This window comes from Thunnus albacares, chromosome 14, assembly GCF_914725855.1.
Source record: "Thunnus albacares chromosome 14, fThuAlb1.1, whole genome shotgun sequence".
Lineage (NCBI taxonomy): Eukaryota > Metazoa > Chordata > Actinopteri > Scombriformes > Scombridae > Thunnus > Thunnus albacares.
The window spans coordinates 19,793,717-19,816,975 of record NC_058119.1 but is presented as its reverse complement, the minus strand read 5'-3'; the positions used below and the strand labels follow the sequence as shown (position 1 = coordinate 19,816,975).

General features: G+C 40.1%; 1 protein-coding gene across 3 annotated transcripts in view; it reads right to left on the bottom strand.

The window, feature by feature from the left end:
- ccser2a (coiled-coil serine-rich protein 2a) overlaps positions 1-20,483 on the bottom strand; it is a 58,591-nt gene extending 38,108 nt beyond the window's left edge. The window contains exons 1-3 of one of the 3 annotated variants that reach the window (XM_044372362.1): positions 19,620-20,483; positions 2,790-4,297; positions 2,488-2,699 (exon numbers count right to left, since the gene is read on the bottom strand). In XM_044372362.1, coding sequence (XP_044228297.1) covers positions 2,488-2,699; positions 2,790-4,254 — 1,677 coding nt within the window. In that variant the 5' untranslated portion in view covers positions 4,255-4,297; positions 19,620-20,483. Of the gene's footprint in view, positions 1-2,487; positions 2,700-2,789; positions 4,298-11,640; positions 11,785-19,619 lie in introns of those variants that run through there. The other 2 variants (XM_044372360.1, XM_044372361.1) reach the window with 2 other exon arrangements.
- Between the last annotated feature and the right edge of the window lie 2,776 nt (positions 20,484-23,259).

Below are 23,259 nucleotides of genomic sequence, written 5' to 3'. Positions count from 1 at the left end.
CTTAATCAAATAGCTCAGTTAAATATCTCAAAGGCAGATTCCACATACAGCTGATTCACACATCAGCAATCAGTCACTAAGCCTCATTTTCTCTTCCCCCCTTCTGGTTATAGCCTATTCTTCTTTTTTCCTCTCCTACCCCCACTCATTCAATAGACCTTTCCCTCAGAGTGTTACAAGACTATCACTGCTCCCTTCTTCTCTGACCAGAGATTTGTACCCACGTAACACATGTCACTGCCCACACTTACTTATTTAAGCTATACTGTGAGTACTAACAGGTCTATACTCAGGACCTGCAGACACATCTTCATTCACATCTGCAGAGATTTCATATCCAGCCACCATCTCTTTCCATCTCTCCTGTTCAACTACTGTCCCTGCTTTTTCCACCATTATTCCAATGACAACATTATTATAACATTATCATATACAATAATAACAACCTTATCTAGTGTAAGACTGCAGTCAATCCATGTCAAAAGCACCTTGTACTACTTCTGAATTTCAGCAGCTTTGTTTACTAGAATATTGTATACACACAGTAGCTATACAGTACGTAGATTTCAGTTGACCACAAGATGGCGAAATACACCAACCGTGGTCTGAGCCATCTCCTGTCTACAATTAATGAATGTCGATAAAAAGTCAAGCAAGAACCCCACATGATAACTGTTGAACTAATCTACTATGGGCACACACATACACATACATACACACACACACACACACACACACACACACTCCTTAAGACATGCTGAATGACTGTTAATCAGATACACATGGCTAAGGCACGTGTGCTTGTATTGACAGCAGCAATGAACACATACAGACAGAGCATGCGCACCCAGCACACACACACACACACACACACAAACACACACGGCTCTCTCCTTTTCTTATTGCTTTGGTAGTTTCTGCAGATGCATTATTGTCTGACAAACATTACATTACATACACACATTACATTTTCAGTGACTCAAATTTTGTGTCAGCGTCACATGGTAAAAGTAGTAAACACACAAAGCTTATTATACAATTTCTAATCCAGCTCATTTTAAGCTCTTTATACATTCCTGAGATCAGGTACCTTGGTACAGGAATACAGAGAACCAAAGCAAGGCCAGCAATGTTATTAACACTCAGTTGGTGGCCAGGTCAGCATTCCTCTGAGGGAGAGAGGGGCCTTGGCATGAACCTGGCAGTGAGAGCTGTAGGCAGTAAAGTCTGAACAATTTCACTTTCCTTTTCAGCCTTTGTTCTGCTTGTTTAATCCCTAATTACAAAAGAAAGGAGGAATTATTTAGAAGTGGAACTGATTAAATGACTAAGGCAGGTATAGTGTTTCATGCTAAAAAGGTCAGAGTTATAACTAGGAGGCTAGACTAAAGTCCACAGATGTTGCATATATGTGCCTGATATTTACCTCAAAGTAAAGGGGAATAAGGTCAACACCCTAATAAGGGAAAGTCAACTTCATAAAACAATAAATAATGAAAAGACCTGCATTGTCAGTACAGTAACATTTGGCTCCTGGGGTAACATTAGGTACATTATGTTCTTAAAAATGTATATTGTATGCCTTTTTATACATTTCGTTGTAGAGAAATCCAGCATCTTTTGAGCTGGTCATTTGATAAACTGTAAAAAGTCTGTAGTGGCCATGAAAATGTTAGAAGGCATATATCTGTATGATGCCCTTTAGACTCCATCTTAAGGTCTCACAACCTTTACATTTCTTTCACTAATGTACTTGGAAATGAACCCACTTCTTAGTCACACAAGCCTATTCTTTGCCAACATCCAATCAGGTAAAGCTGCAACAGCTTTAAGTGTTCTCTGAAGTTTTTAGCCTTATTAACCGCATCATCACTAAGGGGTTTTGGCTGCTCTCCACCCCTTTCCCTTTCTTCTACAGTACTATCTGCCAGTTGACATAATCAATCAATCAACCGATCAATCAATCTTTATTTATATAGCACATTTCATACAATGGCTGTAGCACAATGTGCTTGCTGCACATAAGGGAAAGACGATGTGACAAAAACAAAAGCAAACAAACAGAGGTGAGCAAAGGCACAAAAGAGCAAAACAACAAAATGAATAAAACAACAAATGACGTGCACTTTAAGTAAAAGCCAGGCTATGAAGATATATGTCTTAAAGTTTCTTTTAAAAATGTCCACAGAGGAGGATAAAGTGAGGAGGAGTGGAGAGCATGAGGGCCTCTTGGCAGAGGCTTCAACAGTGCCTTATTTATTTAGTTGTATTCTGACAACATTCTGACAAACTCCAAATCGAATAAGCTAGTGTCTCATATTTAGTTCATATCAAGTAAATTCAAGACATTTACCCTTTTCCTTATATTTTTTTCCCTGAAACCCAAAACTTTAGTGGGAAGAAGTAAATCCACTGGGTTAAGCAAGCATTTTTTTGCATTGTACACATTTGTGTCAAAATTCATCACAATTGAACACAGGGACTCACCATGCTGTTGAGCTCTGAGTCATCATAGCTGTCAAATAGATGTGTCCCAAGCCCCCCAAGGGGCTCAAGACCATCTTCATCCCACATGTAGGTTCCACCAGAGCTGTTGGAGGGCGACAGCTCCACAGATGAAGCCTGGCAGACATCAACCCGTTCTGGAGACAACGCCAGTGGTCCCTGGGAGTCCTGCATAGGGCTTTCTTCTTTATGTCCTGCAGAAGACATATAAACACAGAGTTTAACAACTGACTCAAATGTGACAATAAAATTTGTTCAGTTTCCCTTCAGTTGATTTAATTTACCTGCCAGATCCACAGTGACCCAGTCAATGGTCTCATCGAGAAAGCTGTGTAGGCGGGTTTGAGTACTGATACCAGTTGTCCTGTTGTCAGGCAGGTCCCCATCACTGAACACATCTCCCACACTGTCAAAGTCATCTAGAAACTCTTCACTGGTGTCGCCTCTGTCTAGAGACGAGGCAGAGGATAAGGACATGTCCTCCAGAGTCTCACCTGCTGCCTGGCCAGAACTCTGCCTAAGTACATGACTTTCTCCTCCTTTTCCTCCTCCATCCCCAGAGCTTCCATCACTCTCACAGTGAGAGCCTGCTTTTGCAGCCTCATCAGTCGGCTCAATATGTATTGCTATCCCTAATGTCCCTCCACATTCAGGGGCAGCTGAAGGTCTGACATCCCCTTTCACCCGACCAGGAAAAAGAGGCTTTTGCTGCTTGGCCTGCGCAGACCTAGCCAGCCTGTAGCCCAAAGAGCCCCCACTATTTCCCAATGACTTGGTCAGCACACAACTGGGGAGCAGTGGCTTCCTCAGAGCACTGGGAGTAGTGGGTGCTGGAGAGATTGAGGGGGTGGGCAGAGAGGAGGCAGCTGGAGGAGTTCTGTTGTGCTGAAGACCTCCAATCCCTCCACCTAGACCTCCTGCACCTCCATGGCTGCCATTCAGACCTCCCAGTCCTAAACCCACCCGTCCATTGCTAAGCTGAGGGGGTTTGAGGAAACTACTCCGAGGAGGCCGGAGTTGGGTGTTGGCCAGAGGTTTGGCCAGCTCCACTGCCCGATTAAAGGAGAAGGACCGTGTCATAGGCTGGCTGGTGGGAGAGGGGATCTGCTTGAAATGAGTGAAGCTGTTTGAACGCACCATGTTGTCCATTGCCAAGGTCTTTGTGCTGTCACTGGACTGGGAGAGGCTGTCTTGAGAGCTGCTTCTGGGAGAGCTGGAGCCTAATCTTGGCCGCACGAGGCGGGACTCTGATCCTGTTCGAGCAGAAATGCTATATCCATTATGGCTAACTTTAGGACCTCCATTGAGTGGGCTTTGGCCTAGCTTAGTCCCTGCTTTGGGACTCATCTTCGAGGATTGCTTGGGGATTGCCTTGGGGCTAGAGACAGCCACCATCAGAGAACCTGACCTCCGAATCTTGGGTGTCCCTGGTGAGGCACTCTTTACCTCCTTTGCCAGAGAGGGAAGCTGTGTCTGAGCCTTGTCTTCACCTCCTTCCCCAGGGCTGGTGGGAGTGGTGGGGCTGGATGGGGTTGTCCCTTCATCTTTTCTCCATTTCAGGGAAAAAGGAGAGGCTCGGATCACACCATTTGGGCGTGTTCCTGGTGGAGTTATCTTACCATCCTGGGAAGGGGTGGTTGGCTGTGTAGAACCATTGGACAAGGGGCCAGTGCCACCACCTGAGGAGCGTCCACCGAACTTAGGCAATCTAGATACCATGGCAGACCTGATGGGTGCTTTATCTTCCATTAGATGCCAACAAAGGCATGGAGGAGCATGGACTCACACACGGCTGTGGGAAGAATAGACAGAAAGACAATAAGATACATGATTTGATTCAAATGTACAACAAGATTAGACTTGGGACATGGCCAAACGGCTTTATAGGCTGATTCTTTCGTTTAAACCTCTTCTTTAATGGGACACACTTTGTGTAACTTTTCTAATGTTACCTACAGCTGAAGATATCAAAAAAAACAAATGAAACCATTATTGCATCTATACACTATACAAGCACATATTTAATGTATGCATGATTTTGAATTTTCTGTCAATTAATTGACAAATCATTTCAGCTCTTGGTGATACAGTATAGCGATATTCTTTTTCTGAAAAATTCAATTACAGGTTCAGTAGAAGCAGAAAGTCAAATGTAGTTAAAAAACACAAACAAATGCAGTCAGACACACAAGTACACACACTTGGGCACATGTCCTCATCTGTAATGATATTATAATTGTCTGTAATGAAAAACAGCAATGACATTAAGTGTAGTCCCATCCACCTGCTGCAGTGGTTGCATGTCTGTCTCCTTGTGAAAGATCGCTGACTGTGGGGAGCATTAGGGATTAATCTGGCAGGCTTACAGGGTGACTTGAGACTTTGTCACAGTAAATCTGCCTCAATGCTTTCAGACATACCTGCTAAATAAGTGTCTGTCTTTATGCAACTGGTGAATGGATTAATGGCAACAAATTTAAATCAAACATGCTAAATCTGATGTCTCATTGATGCTAATTATAAACACTATTCAAAACAGATAGTAAAAACTTACAAAACTAGACCTTCAAACAAGACTTAAAGCCAATTATCCTTTCATTTAATCTCCCAAAATAAAGAGAAAACAGAAGAAACAAACAGGACATTCTTAATTAGTTAACAGAATAATGAGCTTAAATGTTTTCAAAGAGTTTCACAAGACATAAGACATGACCTGTAGCTGGTGCTGGTTTTGGAGAATATATTGTGCCAACACGCCTGGTCAACAACAGAATGGGCAAATGGATACAACGCCTGGGGAACAAGGGGAAACCAGTGCTGGGAAGGTGGCCAGCATACTGTGAATAGTGAATGGAGGATGTACAGCATGTAGAGCCAATGGAGGGAGAAAACAGAGCTGTTTCCTTTCACTCATTGTTAGATTCATTCAATTCCAATCAGCCGTGTCACGAGAATACATGTGTTGGTGGTGCACCTGCATGTTACATCCATCTGGCTAGCGCAGGAAGATTATGAATTGAAAAGTTTCTGAGATCCAGATGGCTGGTGCGGTAAGCAGAAACCCATCTGCATGAGGAAGCAAATCAGTAACTGAAAACTGTCTGCAGATTACTGACTTGACCACAATGGAAAAATAACCCATAGTTGCATCAAACAATATTAACTAATACCACTTAATGCCTTCTATATTGTTGCTTCACAGTGGACCAACCAGTTACTCCCATATGAGTGAATCACTTAACAAACTGGCACATAGACACAAAGGCAGATACTGGGGCAATAATCGACTGAACTTTTGAATGGGTGGGGGGAGGGGTGTTTGTGTTAAAATGTGGGTCTCCTATTCTGGAAAATACTTTGTACCACACTGCCCCACATTCCCATGCACTGACACACGTGTCTACAATCAAAGAGACTCACTCGCCGTTGCCACAAAAGTGTTTGACTATGCCACCATCCTAATCTGCTTCATAAACATACATGGGCATAAACACAGAAAAACACACTTAGCCACACACAAAATCAGGTCAGCATGTGCAGGCAAGGCAACCAAAGCCTCTTTGCCCCGGGAGGGGGGGTGGTGACTGTGTGTATCTATGTGTGCTTAATGGGTAGCGATTAGATTAGGGGTTTTCACTACTGTCAGTGGCTCCAGAACCTCTCAAGTTTCATTCATATCCAGAGTGGCACATCACACCACACAGCAGCAAATCCACATACTGCTGTGATAGATGTTCATTCATCTGGGTCATCTCACTGACCATCCAGTCACAGGAAGATATGAGTCTCTACTGCTGATGTTGTTATTTAATTTGGTTTGTTTTCACTTGAGTCACCCTTAAGAAATCACACATCACATCAGAGTTATTGGACTGCTGCATATATAGAGAGGAACAATCATTGAAGAGAAAGTCAAAGTCATAGTCTAACTTTATTACCATCAATGCACATAAACAGGCTATAATGGGTATTGTGCTCACGGCTAATAATTGAGTTTTGTCCATTGTATTAAAACTTGGAGTTATCGTCTTAAAGTTGATTGTTTTGTGGTCATGGTCGATAGCACCGCTGGGTCTTTCCCTCGTCTCCCTCTCGCGCTGCTCCACCTGCACCAGGACAGCTCCCTCTCAATCAGCTCCCACTTGTCCACCTGGACCTGGATATTGAGCCCCCCCCTCTTCTTTTGTGTCTCTGGGGAATATTCATGGTCAAAATATATCAGCACTGCTTTGTAAAGTATCTATCATTGACTCCATATGTGTCTTAGGATCGTGTCCTTCACTGAATAGTCCACAAACTTAACAATTAGGGACCTCGGAGCAGCAGTGGGGTTCCCTCGTTTAGCTGTCAGAGATCAGTGGGCTCTCTCTATTTGTAGGTTCACTTCAGGCATCGGTTGAAGGACTGATTGAATCAGCTCCTTCACAAACTCCCTCACATCCTTTCCTTCACTCCATTCTGGTACTCTTTAGATTCTCAGGTTATTACATCTTGACCTGTTCTGCAGGTCTTCACACCTGGCCGTCAGGTCTATCTCCCCGTGCAGTGGATGAGGCCCTCTCCCTCCATAGTTCTTTTCTCGAGTTTTGTCATTTCACCTTTCGGTTCTGACATTGATGCTTCTTGTTTGCTTTGTCAGCGATAGCCTGACTGGTTGTGTCCTTCCAGATTTTCTTTCCTTAGTTTCTCCAGCTCAGCTAATATTTTGGACTCTGGATCACGTGTGCTAGCATTAGCTGTACTACCTACAGGAGTTTGAATTTGTTGCTTCGATTTTCATTCTTATCTTTCGAGTTCTCCTGTTTACTGACCCCTTTACTTCTGAAAGATGATGCCATGTTAAATGTATGTGGTTATACCAAGTTTTTAGTAGTTTTGTTAGGAAATTATTAGTTAGACGAACAGAACTCAACCTTTAGGCTGTTGCCTCAAACAAGGCGTCACCGAAGTCACCGTCATAGTGTAATGTTAAGGTCTAAACTTGATATTACCGCAGCAGTGATTACTAAATGCGAGGCATAGAGATTTAATAGGTGCTTTAAAATTACACTTTTGGATTATTATGAAAGATAAAAATGTCAAAGAACTGATTTGTAGATAAGGAAGATGTAATTATAACTCAAAATATTTAGTGAAACACTTTCTCTACATTTAAACAAACATTTGAATAGACTAAGTTCAGCAAAACATTGTGCCTTGGCTAACTGGTTGAGATCAAAAAGTGCATTCTTTCTAATGGAAAATCAGTAGCCTTCTAATCCAACATCATCACAACCCTGCATTAAGCCTGGGACAAGGGCTGGGCAATAAATTTTGGTACCAATGTCACATTGCTGAGTTTGAGCTGACAATTTGATATTCACAAAATTATTTGAATCAGTAAATACTGTATCAAAGAATAAGAAAAAACACAGAATCTGACCAAGCATTTGGTGCCAAATATCGGTACACAATAGTTTCTGTTGCCACAGAAAGAACATGGTTGATGCCCAGCTCTATTCCCAGTACAGCCACATAACATAGGTCAGCTAAAGAAGACCACAAATAAACAACAAGATCATAACGGACTGACACACATTCAAAGGTAGGGCAGTAAACCATGCAGGCCATCTGTCAAACTCTCACATCTGAAGGCCTGCCCTTCCCCCCACGGTACAGTACTGTAATATCTCAGACCATCGCTAGCATCAAGTACAAGGCCTGTACTAAACCCTGTGTTAATCAAGGTCAGCAGTGTGACTACTTCTATGCACTGCATATGAAACAACACACGAAACCTTGTTAAGAAAATAGTCCGGGATTAAACAGTCCAACTGAAATCTGGGTGCTTCTGCTAGAGGAAAGGCAAATTATGTACACTGTGATGACAGGAAGAACCCACTAACAAGCTTAAGTGTTAAGACGATAATGTGAAGTTCGAATTTTTTTGCTATTGTTACTACATTATTTTAGCATGATTTTTTAGAGGTTGACTGAGAAAGTTTAAATACTTGCATTTATTTTCTGTTTCTGGTATGAATACTTTACTGCACTGCAAACTGGTCAACAGCAAAAAAGAGTTTTATAGTCTAATGTCCCAAAAGTTTTGTCTGTGATATTTAACAGATTAACAGCAAAGACCAAGAGAGAACAAACACAGTAAAAGAGAAGACACCCAGAAGGGCAGGAGGTTGAAAAGGAGAGGAGCAGAGGAAGGATGGGAAAAGAGACAGAGTAAGATACTATTAAATTGAGTTAGAATGAGAAAGACAGTGACACAAGACTCGAGGCAGACTTTTTCCACAGAGAGATCTTCTATCCCTGTGTGTGAAATGAGCAGGAAAGTGAGATGACATCTTTTCTTACTCCCCCTCGTACCGGGAATGGGAGCTTTCTATCTGTCTGCCAAGGAGCCTACTCGGCCTTACTTCATTTCTGACTCAGAGGACAGCCAAGCAGAAAGCACCTGGCAAAGATGCAGGAAAGCTGCAAAATCAGATCTGCAAGAGTAAGGCCGTTCATCACTCCTATGGCAAAGTTTTCACTTTTGAACTACACTACAGAGATGCATTCTTCAGGAGTAACAGGATGGATGCAGATAGGACTTGACAGCCCGATGGCTATGATCTATTGGGTCAGTGGGACTACGCATGAATGGAGGTGCTCTACTACACACAGTAAATCCCCTATCCTGCTGTTTATCCCCACAGCCAGTCTGTCCCCATCTCCCAATGCTCATAGCTCCCTATCATTACAAAGCCTCAGCACCAATTCTCAACAGAGCATCATGTCAGGAAACATTCATCTTTCCATTCTTATCTTTTCTTCACTCAATTTTTAAAGATTGAGGAGGGGAGAATTTTATTTGACTTTATTCGGACTGTTGAGACCACAGAGGGGGAAAAGGCATGAGGGATGCCAGGGAGGATATACATCTCCTAGTAGGATTCATATTTCTGTATTTTCTTCTACAGGAGCCTTATAAGCAACATTATTTTTTCTATAGTATTTTAGAAAGGAAACAGTATACAATGTCTAAAAATCTAAAAAAAAAAAAAAAAAAAGTATTTTTAAAAAGAGTATTTTAATAACAGCATTTCATACCAGCTGTTGATGACATGTACTCTGCATTACTAGGGTATACATTACTGCCAACTATTATAGTATATACAGTATATAAGTAAAGAGTAGCATTGCTTTTTAGATTGTTACTGCATTTCCTGCTTTCCTGGAGGCTATTTATTTACAGTCATTTTATTACAGATCAATACTGTTCCATTAGATTTGGTCAAAGTAATTTGTGTGTTAGCTATTGTTGTATGGTTAATGCAGTTTAAAAGAATAGATTGATTCGAAAAGTCTGACTTTTTTTCTAAAGGCCATCATTTCCCACAATGTTTAATGGTGGGCCACATTGCTGGAAAGAAAGACCACCTCTGCTAACATCATAACAAGTAAATACACTTTTATGAAATATAACATTAACCTTCAGAAAAAAAGAGCAGAGTTACTATTTCACACAGCAAATGCCATGTAGGCTATCTAATGAGTGTGGGTATTGTTTGGATCATTATCTATAAACTAAACTGATCATAAGACTAGATGCATTAGGCTCTACATATCTTACAACCTCAGCTAAACAATTTCTGAAGGAGGAAACTCTGAAGGCAAACACATTTTTACAGTGTTTAAATATTTTTAAAAAACTAATAAACACATATTGTTTCAAAGACATTTTCTGCCCCTTTGTATGTTTTTAAAAATGTTTTTCCTGAGACAGCATCAATATAGTTAGGGAATTTCTGATTTTTTTAAATGATTTTTTTTTTACAAAAACCTACACAATACAATCAGAAGAATTTGAAATATGCTATAAGCACATCAGGAGTAGCTTTGCTGTGGCTTAACTATTATCTGTATAGACTAACTGGAAGCAATTTCAGAAAAGCTTCCTAAACACAACAGTATGTATCACTTGTGTTTGTAACTGCAGAGGTTAAAAATGCAAACAAAAAGTAGATTCAGAAAGACTTAGCAAGCAAATAACTTAAAAAATAAGGAACTTATTTTGTTTGAGAGATTCAAAATCTCTTGGATTGTGGTTAGACTACATTATGAAGAGAAGTGAAAATGGGAAGATAGAGTGGGGACAAATTAATGAGAGGACAGGAGGGATAGATGGAGCGAGCAAGAAAATATGAAATCCCTCTTCTGGCACTCATTCGTTCTTGGCATGATATGAAAGGCAGCTCCTCCCTCTTTCTATATCTTCTTGTCCATCTTGGTAAATCTGTCTTTCGTAGTGCAGAACCAATCAATTACATGGATCAATAGTTATATAACAGCTGTCAGAGGAGCCCAGTATGTCATCAAGCTGGCTCTGCTCTATCACACAAGGACACTTGTTTTAAAGGCAATGGACCAGCCCACACACACACATATCCCAGAGCAGTTTCACTCCTGGCTCAGTCAATGAAGAAAATGAGGACCTGTGTTTGCCATTAGATCCATTAAAATAAAGCATGTACAGTAGAATTTATGCTATGAAATCCAAAGTATTTGATCTGAGAAAGGATCAAATACGACAGAATAAACATAACTTGACAATCAAACGCAGCCCAAATGATATTCTCAACTCCTACTGAATAAACTAAACCAGAGCGCAGCCTCATCTGCATGTATTGACAGCACAGAAGTCTCAGTGGAGTAATAACTAGGGCAGTCATCTGGACAGGGCAGTAGTGGGCGATAGTTTACTCCCTGAAGGGATTAACAGAGTGCCATTAGAGAAGGCTAATAGAATGAGACAGGGATGAAAGCAACACTGACGCTAGGCTAATGTGTATTGAGTGAAAGCAATACTGGGCTGAGCAGCACTGATGCTAAGTGATGCTAATCCAGTGAGACAGCATAGAAGGTTTGGTAAAGCTGTATACTAACTGTGGTAGATCAAATGACAGAGATCAAGAGAAGAAACAGAGAGTAGAGACAAGTGCAGAAAGTTAAGGTGTGGCAACCAGCTGCATTAACAACTATGTAAACATTGCATGTAGTATACTAATAGACCATCACAAGTATGAACATTACATCAAATAAATCCATCTTTTAGCAGAATTCACAGTTTTTTACTATGTAAAAAAGATTTGAAAACATTACCTCAACTCAGAGAACTAGTGATGACTTGCCCAATCATCCCAGAGTTAATCATTACTAAGAGCTAAAGCCTCACGCTGCACTTTGTTTCCTCCATAAACTGAAAGTAAAATAGCACACAAACAGAGAGTAAAGCAAAGCACAGGAACAGGAAGGCACTCTTCAGAGGCTCATCTGTCTGCTGCCTGACTCTCTGCTTGCATGTGTGGCTGAGTGTGTGTGTGTGTGTGAAATGAAATGTGCGTGGTGTGCGCCAATGTGCGTCTGGGTGGAGAGAACAGAGCCTTCATGGGTACGTTTAATATTTGATAGGGCATCTTTTAGGAGCCCCACCCAGTGGGCTGGAAGGAGAGAGGAAAGAGGAGAGAGGAGGAGAGAGGAGGAGAGGAGAGGAGAGGAGAGGAGAGGAGAGGAGAGGAGAGGAGAGGAGAGGAGAGGAGAAATAATGCTTTTGGCAAAACTCACTACAGGAAGATATTAAAAACTACTTGAAGCAGGAAAAGTGATAATTTATCCATTATTTGGTACAAAGTCTAAAGACTAAAGCCACATAATCATTCAAACACAGGAAAATTCATCAACAAGCTTAAGTAGCAATTTTCAGTGTGTATGCTGTAATGTCATGAGATCACCAGAGGCAATAATAAAGGAAAACAGATCCTGCCAATAACGCTCAGCTGCACATGAAAAGTAACTCCCATAAAGAGGAATTTGTTGTGGCTCTCGTAAAGATTCAGAGTGTATTCAATTTCCCCAACTCATTTCATGGCTGACAGTGTACTGGTTCTACTCAGTCAACCGTTTCCTGCTAAGTGCTAGCAGTAAAAGCATACAAGCATTGCCAATTCCTCAATATATCCTGCTTATAAAGTGTCTGTGATGTCACAATGCCCTGATAAATCACAGCATGGAGTCTGATCCAACCCACTTCAACAACAGAATTAAAGGCATAAAAACACAGGATTTCTAAAGACTAATTAAGCTTTTTGATTGTTTCATGGAGTGCTATTGACAAGTCTCAGTCAAAACCAGCAGTTTGACATTTACATCACTGTATTGGTGTTCTTTGTTGTGCTGCATTAATTTAAGATATACAGAACTGAGAGAGTGACGAAGAAAGTCTCAGTGTGGACTACTGACTAGTAAGGACACAGAAACACCCTCAAAAGTCCTCATCATCTGCCCTGACTCATCCATAAGAATAATTCTGCTGACTTTTTTTCTGGGGCGTGATGCTCAGTGGTAGAAGTCTTGTGTGGGAGTTGTATAAATGTGATTATTTTCAGTGTTATAGCAGCCCAGATGTCCACACTCTTGTCACCATATTCACATTTCTCCTCACACCGCTCCTCTCTCTGCTTTACCGTTGACGGATTGAGCGTATGTGTGTGTGTGTGAGCGTGTGTGTGCTTCTTGCATAGAGAACATTCTTGTCAGTGTCAGTTAACTCTCCAGTAGGCTATATGACCTTGACTTAAACCACGCTGTGAGAAGACTGCAGTGCGTTTGACAGTCCCATTTAATTCTCACCTTCTGATTGGTCACAAGGGCTAGAAGAAGTGTCGCCAGGCAACAGCGCAGGTGTCGATCACTGTCAGCGAGGTCATTAAGAGTCGTTTATGTAGATGGGAGCCAATGTAAAACAATGTAATCATGTGTTATAGCTAAAATGTTAGCAAATAGCAGGAAGACAGCATAATGGAACTGTCCAATATTTACTGGTATTTTAGCTCTGGTTGGGTCTGCCAGTCTTGAGACAAATAAAGTATGCATGTTTCTTTGGCTTGCTAAATGTTCAACTTTCTTTACCAATCATTCATTCCTTTAGCTTTCAGCTATTTCATGCTGGACAAGATGGTACAGAACAGTTTGTGTAAGAATATAAGCTAGGCTCATGAGTATTTGTATAAACCAGGTCCAGTGAACCACTATAGCAAGCTGAATGTAGCTGATAGTCACATACACCTTCAAAGTGGGGTACATTAAAAATTACTGCCTAACGTGGTTTCACTTCTCACTGTAAATCATTTGCAGTCATTTAACAAGGAAAAATACCACCCATAAACTGGTTCCCACTTCCCAAATGTGATGATTTGCAGAGTTTTTTTGTTTGGTTATATGTTGGTCAGGCAAAAAACAATCTGAAGACATCATCTTGACATCTGGAAAGTGCAAAAAGTTATCAGTACTTTAAGAAACCAGACGTTGTAGCCTTAATGTTGTTGATTACAGCATTGACTGAGATCTACAATCATCCATGTCGCCTTGGTTTCAACTAAAAAACTCCTGTGGCAAACATCACAATCTAGCCTTTTCAAGAAACAGTGCCTGCATATGTAACATGACCATGGAGGAACTCCACCCTATCACTGGGCAAGTGGATGTGTGGGATCAATTTACTAAAGTTTCATCTGCAGCACAAGATTTCCAGCAAAACATCAGATAAGCATTACTTGGTAAGCTGAAAATATCTCCAATTTGAAATGTATATCAGCAGCACACAGGAAGTAAGTTATGCTGTTGTGAAAGCATACTTTATGATCTGTTATTAAGCTTGCAGACATCATATTAAAAATAGTCTATATCAAATCTTTAGTGAAAAGAAGTGCTTATTGAGAACAGAATCACTAAATGAAACCTAAAAGCATGACATCATTTTTATGAAGCATAACATTACATTTAACTCAAGTTTCACTTTTTTTAATCATAAAAAGTACAGGCACGTGTATATGATTTTGCACTGCTATTACAGCCCCTTAAATGAAAGATAGATCCTTTGTTAGTCATGTTTAGTCACATGACTAATTTGCACAGAAACTAGGACACTTAGTTACTGTATATGCAGAGTTCATGGCCACTTCAGCTACCGCCTGCCTCCACCCAAGCTTTTCTTTGATACCAGAACAATGACATCACTTTCTGTGCTGTATCAACAGCTTCTCCTCACAGTTCATTTGCTACATCTCCAGCTTATCCACCTCCTGTGCTGTTTACTGGGCATATGATGCAACATATGCTAACTGTAACGCTTTCCGTATTGCCACACAATGCAAAACACAAGGAAATCAACACAGGTGAGAAATATAAATAAACCAAATGTGTTCTATGATTAGGCCCTGAATGTGAAACACACCCTACATAGTATGCTTTTAATAGATCGTGTTCATAGTGGATGCATCCTTTGTGAATGGACAATACACCGCTATTAGGTCAACTTCCTTTGTGCCCGACTTCCCTCTTTTCCTGTGCCTCCATCCTTTCCAGTCATTCTGTCAGGCTGTCTGTCTTAACTACCGCTTCCCCAGTCTCTACTTTTTCATCAGGCGGCATATTTGTGTACAGTAACTGGAAAATAGTCTCACATGAGGCCAGGGAGAACAAGGCATTCTCACATGAAATCAGGCCACAGTTGGTGGTTAACGTTCATCAAATGCCATGCCTTTGTGTCCAGTTTTTCACAGGGTTTAGAGCTACTGGGTCAACTGATAAAACTAGAGGGGAACCTATCCAAAAGAGTGACTCAGACAACAGAAAAATCTCTCACCTCAGGAGCCTTATGAGACTGGACAGCTCAGTTTATCTCGGTGTGCGGGACAGACAGGCACTATAACACAATGACGTCCATTATTTGGTGATGCTAGATGTTGCAGTTGAGTCTGGCATGCAAACACAGTATTTGAATACCACCTTCACGTCTGTACAGCTAATCACACAGAGTGACATTTGAGACAGCATTTGTTTATGCTTTTCAACAGGACATGACTAATGAGTCAAATGTCACTATAAGTCTCTCAACACTTCAGCCATCAGATCCAGAACCTAAACTTTACAGAGGCGACACAACAAACACAACACTCAGACTCCATTTATTAACTGATCTTTCCTCTGGACACAAACCATCATGTCTGAGAAAAGCACCTCTTTTGAAAAGATGCATGCAGTTTTTTAAACTTGACTGCACCTACTGAAAAAAGAAAAAAAGCCAGTTTAAACCACACAACCACAGATCGAACACAGCAACTGTCCTCTATGCAGTGAAATACTTCTGAACAGTCTATGAACCCATCCCATATATCAAGGGGGTAAGTTAAAGAGGTACTTGAACCCATCTGATAGGGCTGTCGGGGCACGTCAGATAAAAAAAGGAGGGGAACCACTGACGTAGGTGATTGAGAATGACTCAGCATTGTTTGTGCAGAGATGCTAAAAGCAAACTTTCCTCGAAACACAACACACAGTGTTCCGTACATTAGCTGTTTAATGTCTGACCCCTAATGACATAAAGACAACAGAATATCACATGACTCAAAAGCTTGAAGGATTACTGAACGAGGCTTAAAGGTTTAAAGGAGAGCCCTGGAGTGACCTGGTGTGGTACAAGCTTAGTGCAGTTACATTACCTGATGCTGATGTGAGACACAAAAGAACTGGATGAAGCAGGGGCACAGTCTGTCTGTACGTACAGTCTGTCTGTCACGTAAATAGATATGAGCCACAGTGACAGCTGACATGCAGACACCTGGTGAGCCTATACTGATGCCATATAGACCATATACAGTACTGCCAATAGAAAAATAATGATGGCAATGACAGGAAACAAATGTGTGACTCAAGTGCTAGTCTTCATCTGCTTAATTTAGACATAAATTAATCACTTCTCACATTATTTTCTACTTAAGGGCCCTGCACAACCCCACACAGGTGTTTTCACTTATTGTAGCTAATTAGATGTAGTTAATGACATACTGTACTTGTCAGAGCTGGAAGATGTCAACTCAAGCACAGGCTGTATACACCCACACAGTCCTGAGAAAAGGGTCTAATTTAATATAAAAAAAAAAAGTGAAGAGACATGTGCAGGTGTACCATGGGTGTGTTTAAATTATGCACATTATTCAACAAAGCTGGTGACTGTGGGTCAGTAGTGGGTTGTAAAATATTTAACACAAACCTTCATTGTATTCAAAGCTATTTAAAACCTCTGTATTTCTTGTAGAGGACTAATAGCACTGTCAAAAAGAAAACATTTTTATATATCACAGTAGTGAAAACACTGGTGTTAAATATGAAATTAATGAGGCTGAATACCAATACTGTCACACTGTCATGGTTTACTGGGACACTTGAAAAGAACGGAGCCATCGTTAATGGCATTAGTGACACCTGTGTTTTGGCTGCTATGTCAAGTAAAAAAATCTGCTGTGAAAAAGGCCAATTTTGTTTTAAGTAAAAGATTTCTCACATTTCACTACCTACTCCTTGCATCAAGACAATGAATGCCATCATCGAGCCAATGATGCCACACACCTGCTGCTACCGCCCTGCAACGTCTGTGTTCACGAAGACACCTGTGTAAACACAATATCTGTGCAACAAAAGAGCAGAGAGGCTTTTGCTCTGACAAATCTCCCAGGCACTCAACCCATTCAATATAATATTATTGCTTTCTGACAGCACAGAATTGAAAACAACAAAGGCAAAAGGCATGGAAATTTCACCACTCTCAGTTAAAATCTTTAATGTCAAAGCACTTTAATGTCACATGTCACCTTTCACATGACAGGGCACAGCTTGTCAGAGTAACAGAAATTAGCCTTTTTTTTCCATCAACTGACCTCAACCATGCCATCTTTCACTATCTTTCAGTTTCGTTTTTCAACATATTAGTTGTTTATGTCCTATTGTTACTGTAGTATGTATAGGTCAACCTTTTTATATCACTGCCTGTATGGTATAAAACTTTCTACATCTTCAGGGTGCATCTTTGGTCTAACCCTAATGCATGGTAAACAATCAAACACTCTAAACAATCCAACCCAATATGAGCAATCATGCCACAGACACATGAGAATCAGTCAATTCAAGTAAAGTGTGAATTTTGTGACATGCAAAGAGTACTCTTATATATTGGGCCACCATCTTTTTTTATCTTAAGGGTATCTTCTGAACTTTGAAGGGAGCCTGTCAGTTTCTGAACCTGTGCCAACGTATCTGACACTCCACTACACGCTCAGCTATTCCAAGCCCATAAACATCTGTGTTCTTACCGAGGGAACGACAGAACTGATAAGCATGGTTAAGTATAGCTCTAATGATAGGCCAAATACAGAGAGAGAGAGGAGGGCAAGGAGGATCAGAGAAAAGTCAAAGTCAAATCACGTCGCTAGGCTTTAAGTGCTCCACCACAACACGCACATGCAAACGTACACACATGCACAAAACTATAACCACAACGCATTATCCTGAATGACCTCATCTCTGGGCACTGTAATTACACAGCTATTAGACACCTCACTGATTTTTAAACTATAGTCAGTAGGGCGGAACAGTGCAAACACAGACAGAAATAACACGGGAGAGAGCCAGAAAGAGGGAGATGTTTTGTGTCTGTTTTGTTCCAGTTAATTTAGATTAGAAAGAAACAACAATATACACAGTGAATACATCACCGCCAGTGGAAAAGATGACTGCTAACAGCTCATGTCTAACAGTCTGTAAAGCGAGCTACCTTGCTCTCCACTGACTCCCTGAGTTTGTGATTTCTGGCATTGTCATACAAATGACTCATCACTTCTCTGTGCTGTAAAAAGTGGCTTTTAGCACAGTGTGAGCACATTTTAACATCTTATCTGTTGGCCTCAAGGTTGCCTCTGGGGTACAACAGTCTCTTGCAATGACTACTATGCATTGCCACTCACAGGCTGGCCGTGACGGGGGTAATGTGTGTAATGTGTATCCTCACGCACAGCCAGATTCCAAAGAACACTGACGCTGATGGTTAGAGCGCACATACAGTATGAAGACAGGCAGACAGGCATAGATATACACAGTCTGGGAAACAGTCTGGGAAAACCCTCACATAGAGAACTGCAATACGGAGGGTCCTTAGCGGTCAGACGCACAGTGGAGATATTCAGCTGTTGTTGGGGGTAATCAGACTGTAAAAACACCCTCAGCCAAGGTGGCGCTCCAGGACCCATGCCAACAGGTGCTTGAGGAACACACACATGGATTTGCGTGTATGTGTGTGTGTGTGTGTGTGTGTGTGTAACCCCACCCAAACATTGGATCACCAGAGGAGCGTCCATCTCACATACACTAAAGGCAATCAGTCATGCCTTATCCCAATGTGTGCTGACACATTGATGCCATGGCGCTTTGCACTGTCTGGGCTGTAATAGATCACAGCCTAAAATGGCACACACACACACACAGAGTGTTGAAGACTTGACTGACAGCAACTTCAGCCATGGTATAAAAATATGAATATGTGAGGCTGCACTGCATGGTATAAAAACCCAGGTTAAATTTGAACTCCCGTCTGCTGGAACTTAATGACATGAGTGGAGCATGAAGGCCTGTGAGTCATCTTCAGTTACCCTTTAATCCTGACGTGTGCATGAGGAACACACATCTCACTGGAGTGCCATAAACGAGATTGAGTTCCCTTTAAGTATTAACTATTGAGCCATACAAAGAGAAAGTGAGATATGGCGAGACACTTATCAAACAGCAATACTCCAAGATTTACTCCGATATGCACAATTTATGTAATGTAGCTAGTTAATCTGTTATATAATAAGTTACTTTTTATATACTTATTACATAAAGGCCTGGTCATCCACATGCATGGTACAGTGACTCTTTCCAGGGCATATTATGACTGTGGGGGGTGATGTTGTGACGTTAGAAAACATGGCCTCTTCTGCCTCACTGGGCAGCACAGAGGAAGACTACTGACAATCTGATCAAAAGCTATTCAGAGGTTGTTCTCTTCATTATAGATAAGAGTATAATGAAAATATGAAAAAAATAATATGAAGCTACAATGTTCTGTACCCACACATAGCCAGATGGAGAGATAAGAAGATCTATTAACATATAAAGGCACTAAAACATTAACTTTCTTTGTTTTCCCATCATTTCAACAATCATAACATGAGTTAAAGAGCCTGATATATATACAGTATGACTGCACTTACCTGAATTATGCTGTTAAAAGCAAACTGAAAGCCTCAACGACGGGTCAGCAGCAAACAATCCACTTGTTTGTATTGTAAATGACAACATGTTGTAAAGTGAGCGGCCAAGTAGTGGTCTTTCACTTCCCGTCATAAAAAAACAGCTTTTAAACGTGAAGAGCGATATATGAAGTGATGGTTAGTCACTGGACAAGTTTAATGAAAACCTTCACGCTTGATAAAAAAAATAATAATCAAGTCCGTATTTTGTAGCAACCAAATCTAAAAACTACGCTGAGCCATGTGCTGTTAGTTCACTGGAAAAATACACACAGGAAATGTTGGGAATTCCTCGCATTTCCATTAAATATTTCCAGTTAACAACTGCAAGCAGCTGCTGTTACAACTGAGCCTTTAAACGGTGTCAACACCGAGCAACACACCGATTATTACCGAGCACTACCGACTGAACGAGACGGTCCGTAACGCGACACACGAGCGTTGTGAACAAAGTAAATGATGTGAAATCCTCCTTTAAAACAATATCTTGGCTTGGAAATAAACTAACCGCAGCAGGCACAACAAGGTCCAGACTGACTTCCCTCTGAGCCGTTTGTCACTCCGACATCCTCCTCTCGCTTCCAGCTGGGCGGAGCGTTGACATGTCAGTCACCTGTTTTCAACGTATACTAATCTCAAAGCGCTCGTTTGTTTACATATGTGTGCTGTTTACGGATGTTGTGTGTATATTTAGCGTTAATTCAATTAGTTGTTTGTTTTTTCGGAGTTTAGCGCCATTTTTTTTTTCAATCTCTCTCCATCTCCGTTCACCGAAGCCTTCCCGCTAGCCGTTGAAGTGACGTCATTCTATAAAGAGCCATTCACGAGCGTGCAGAGTGGAGATAACTCTGTGCACGCGGAGTTTGTAATCACAAAGAACTAATGGATACTGAATTATTGGGTTTTTTTAATATGTTTACCATATAAACAAAATCTGGCCAGTACTATAACAAGTTGGTAATATACAATACAAACAGTACAAATCAGGGACTGAGCTATTACAACTTTCTGTGGTTTTACACAAAGCGTAGAAATAAGGAAAACATAAATAAATAAAACGATCAGAGGTCTAATCAGAAATCAATATATGTATGTGTTTTGTAAATATCGGAGGTTTTTATACGTTTCAGTGTTTTCTTAAAATGCATTAACTCATTCATGAAGTCTAAGAACAGTGGTCTGACATTAGTAAATCTACATCTGTGGATAAATTGTTTAGCCACATAATAATCAGGCTATTGTACATCACTTCCATGTTTTTTATCTTGCATTATAACTCCAAATTTAATATTATATTCTTAATTTAGGCGACTGATACATATTGAATCATTATGACCTTATGTTTAGTGTTGTTACCAGTACTAGCACTTAGTTGTCAGTAGTAGTAATAGTAGTAGTGGCTGTAGTAATTTCAATGCCACTTTCTAACAAGACACTCTTTATAAAGGGTATAACTACAGTTTTGGGTCTAAAAATTATTCACAAATGTTTTACAGCTCAGTTATATGGAAGCTTTTTTATGTCAGATTACAGCAATGAATCAGCATAATGATTAAAACTCTTAAACATCAAATTATAAAAAAAAACTAACTTGTCAAATTACAGTTTTTATAGAGTTCTGATAGAGTATCAGTACCACAATGTAAAACATTGTAAACACCTGCATTTAAGATCCCACTTAAGTAAAAGTACAGAAATATTATCTACTAAATTTACTTAAAGTATTGAAGTAAAAGTAGTTGTTTTGCACAAAATCGCCCCCTGTGAAAGATGTAGGATCAGTGAGTTACAGGAAAGAAGATAAAACAAAGCTCTGCCAAAGAAAGTTTCATTAATTTTTCAGACTTTTCTCTAAACTCACTTTTTTTGTGTGAAATATTCAAAAGTTTTGCCTATTTCAGCCTCAAACAATTATTTATTTGGTGGAACTGTTAACAGCTCAAACACCTGTAACATGACGAGGAGCCACAACTACACACAGGGGTTACTAGCCAAAAAGTTCGGGAACTACTGGTTAAACCTGTAACAATTGTTAGTATTTTATAAACTCATCACATATTATTTAATTTAAAATTTTAGTCTGAAAAGTAACTACATCTGTAAAAGTACAAAGAAGCATACAATCAAAATACTCAAGTAAAAGTAAAAAAGAAAAGTAAAAGTACCTACAAATTGTACTTAAGTACTTGAGTAAATGTGCTTTACATTCCACTACTAGATGTGATGATTCATTGCTGTAATCTGACAATAAAAAAGCTTCCATACAGTCAGACAGATGTTCATAAGCAAAACATTCGGGTTGCCTGATGGTGAAAAATCCCTTTTGGTTGGTCAAACTGTTAACAGCTAAAGGGGGTTTTCACAACCTGCATGGCAACTAAAAGCTTTACTTTAATAACTGATCTATAAAGCAATAGTAAATGATTCGTTAACCCTTAATAGAGCTAGTTACAGCTCATTATCTCTCTATAAATGGCACCTAATTAGAAAGTAATACCATAAGTTGTAGCTGCCTATTTAGATTTATGACAGCATGAACTTTGAGATTTATTAGGTAATCATTAGCTGTGTAGATCTACATTTTACCGTTACTATAGCTCAATAGCAGATTGGGCCACAGGTGTATGTAAACTGTGACCTGTTTATAAGCCTGTATTTCTTTTATATTTTTTTAATGTTTTACTTATTCATATTTCTTGTATTGTGTTTTCTCCTCAATTTAGTATTCAATGTTTCTTCTTCTTCCGCACAAAAAGATTTAGCTCGCTCAGGGAAAAGCATGGCGTCATTAAATATTTTAACAGGGAAGTGAAGCCAAAACTTTTTAATCAAGTGTTAAGTATTCACGAAATTCTGACTGTCCTTCAAGGAGAAAAAACAATAATAGACTGATGATGATGAATTGTTTAAAATAGACTGCATGACTTTATCTGTTATCCCACTGAAACTGAACCAGCCATACAGTGAAACTGTCATTGACTATTACAACCACTAGGTAGCAGCCTTTTCCTTATTAGTGTGATTGCTGCAAGCATTTGAAAATTTGGCATCTATCTCCTACTGCACCATTTGGTGTAAAAACTTTGTTCATATGTCAAAACGTGTCTTCTTCTTACTTACTTCTTCTTCCTACTTTTCCTGTCGTTACTTTCACTAGCCTTTAACTTATTCACCTTTTTTCAGCTTTTTTTTTTTAAGGATTCCTATGGGAGGACCTTTCTTCAAACATTCATCTTTTTGTCAGCTTCTTACTTTGTTATATTTTGTGTTACAGTCATTGTTTAAACTTTGTAAGCATCTAGAGACGTTCAGCTCTTCAGCTTTAAATCAGCTTTTTATTGTCTTTTCAACTTTTTTTACATTTTCAGCTTTTTTTTGTCTTCTTCAAACTTTATATTAGTGTGTATTGCATCAGTGATGTCAGTCACTATAACTTCAGCTTTCATCTTTCTTCAGATTTTCCTTTCATCTTTCTTTCCTTCCTCTTTCAACTTTCAGCTGTCATAAACATTTTTTTTTATGTCAAAACGTAATGCTTTTGCATTAGGGAGCACTAGGAAACACTTCCCTTGAACGCAGCCCCGTCATCTGTTTGTCAGCC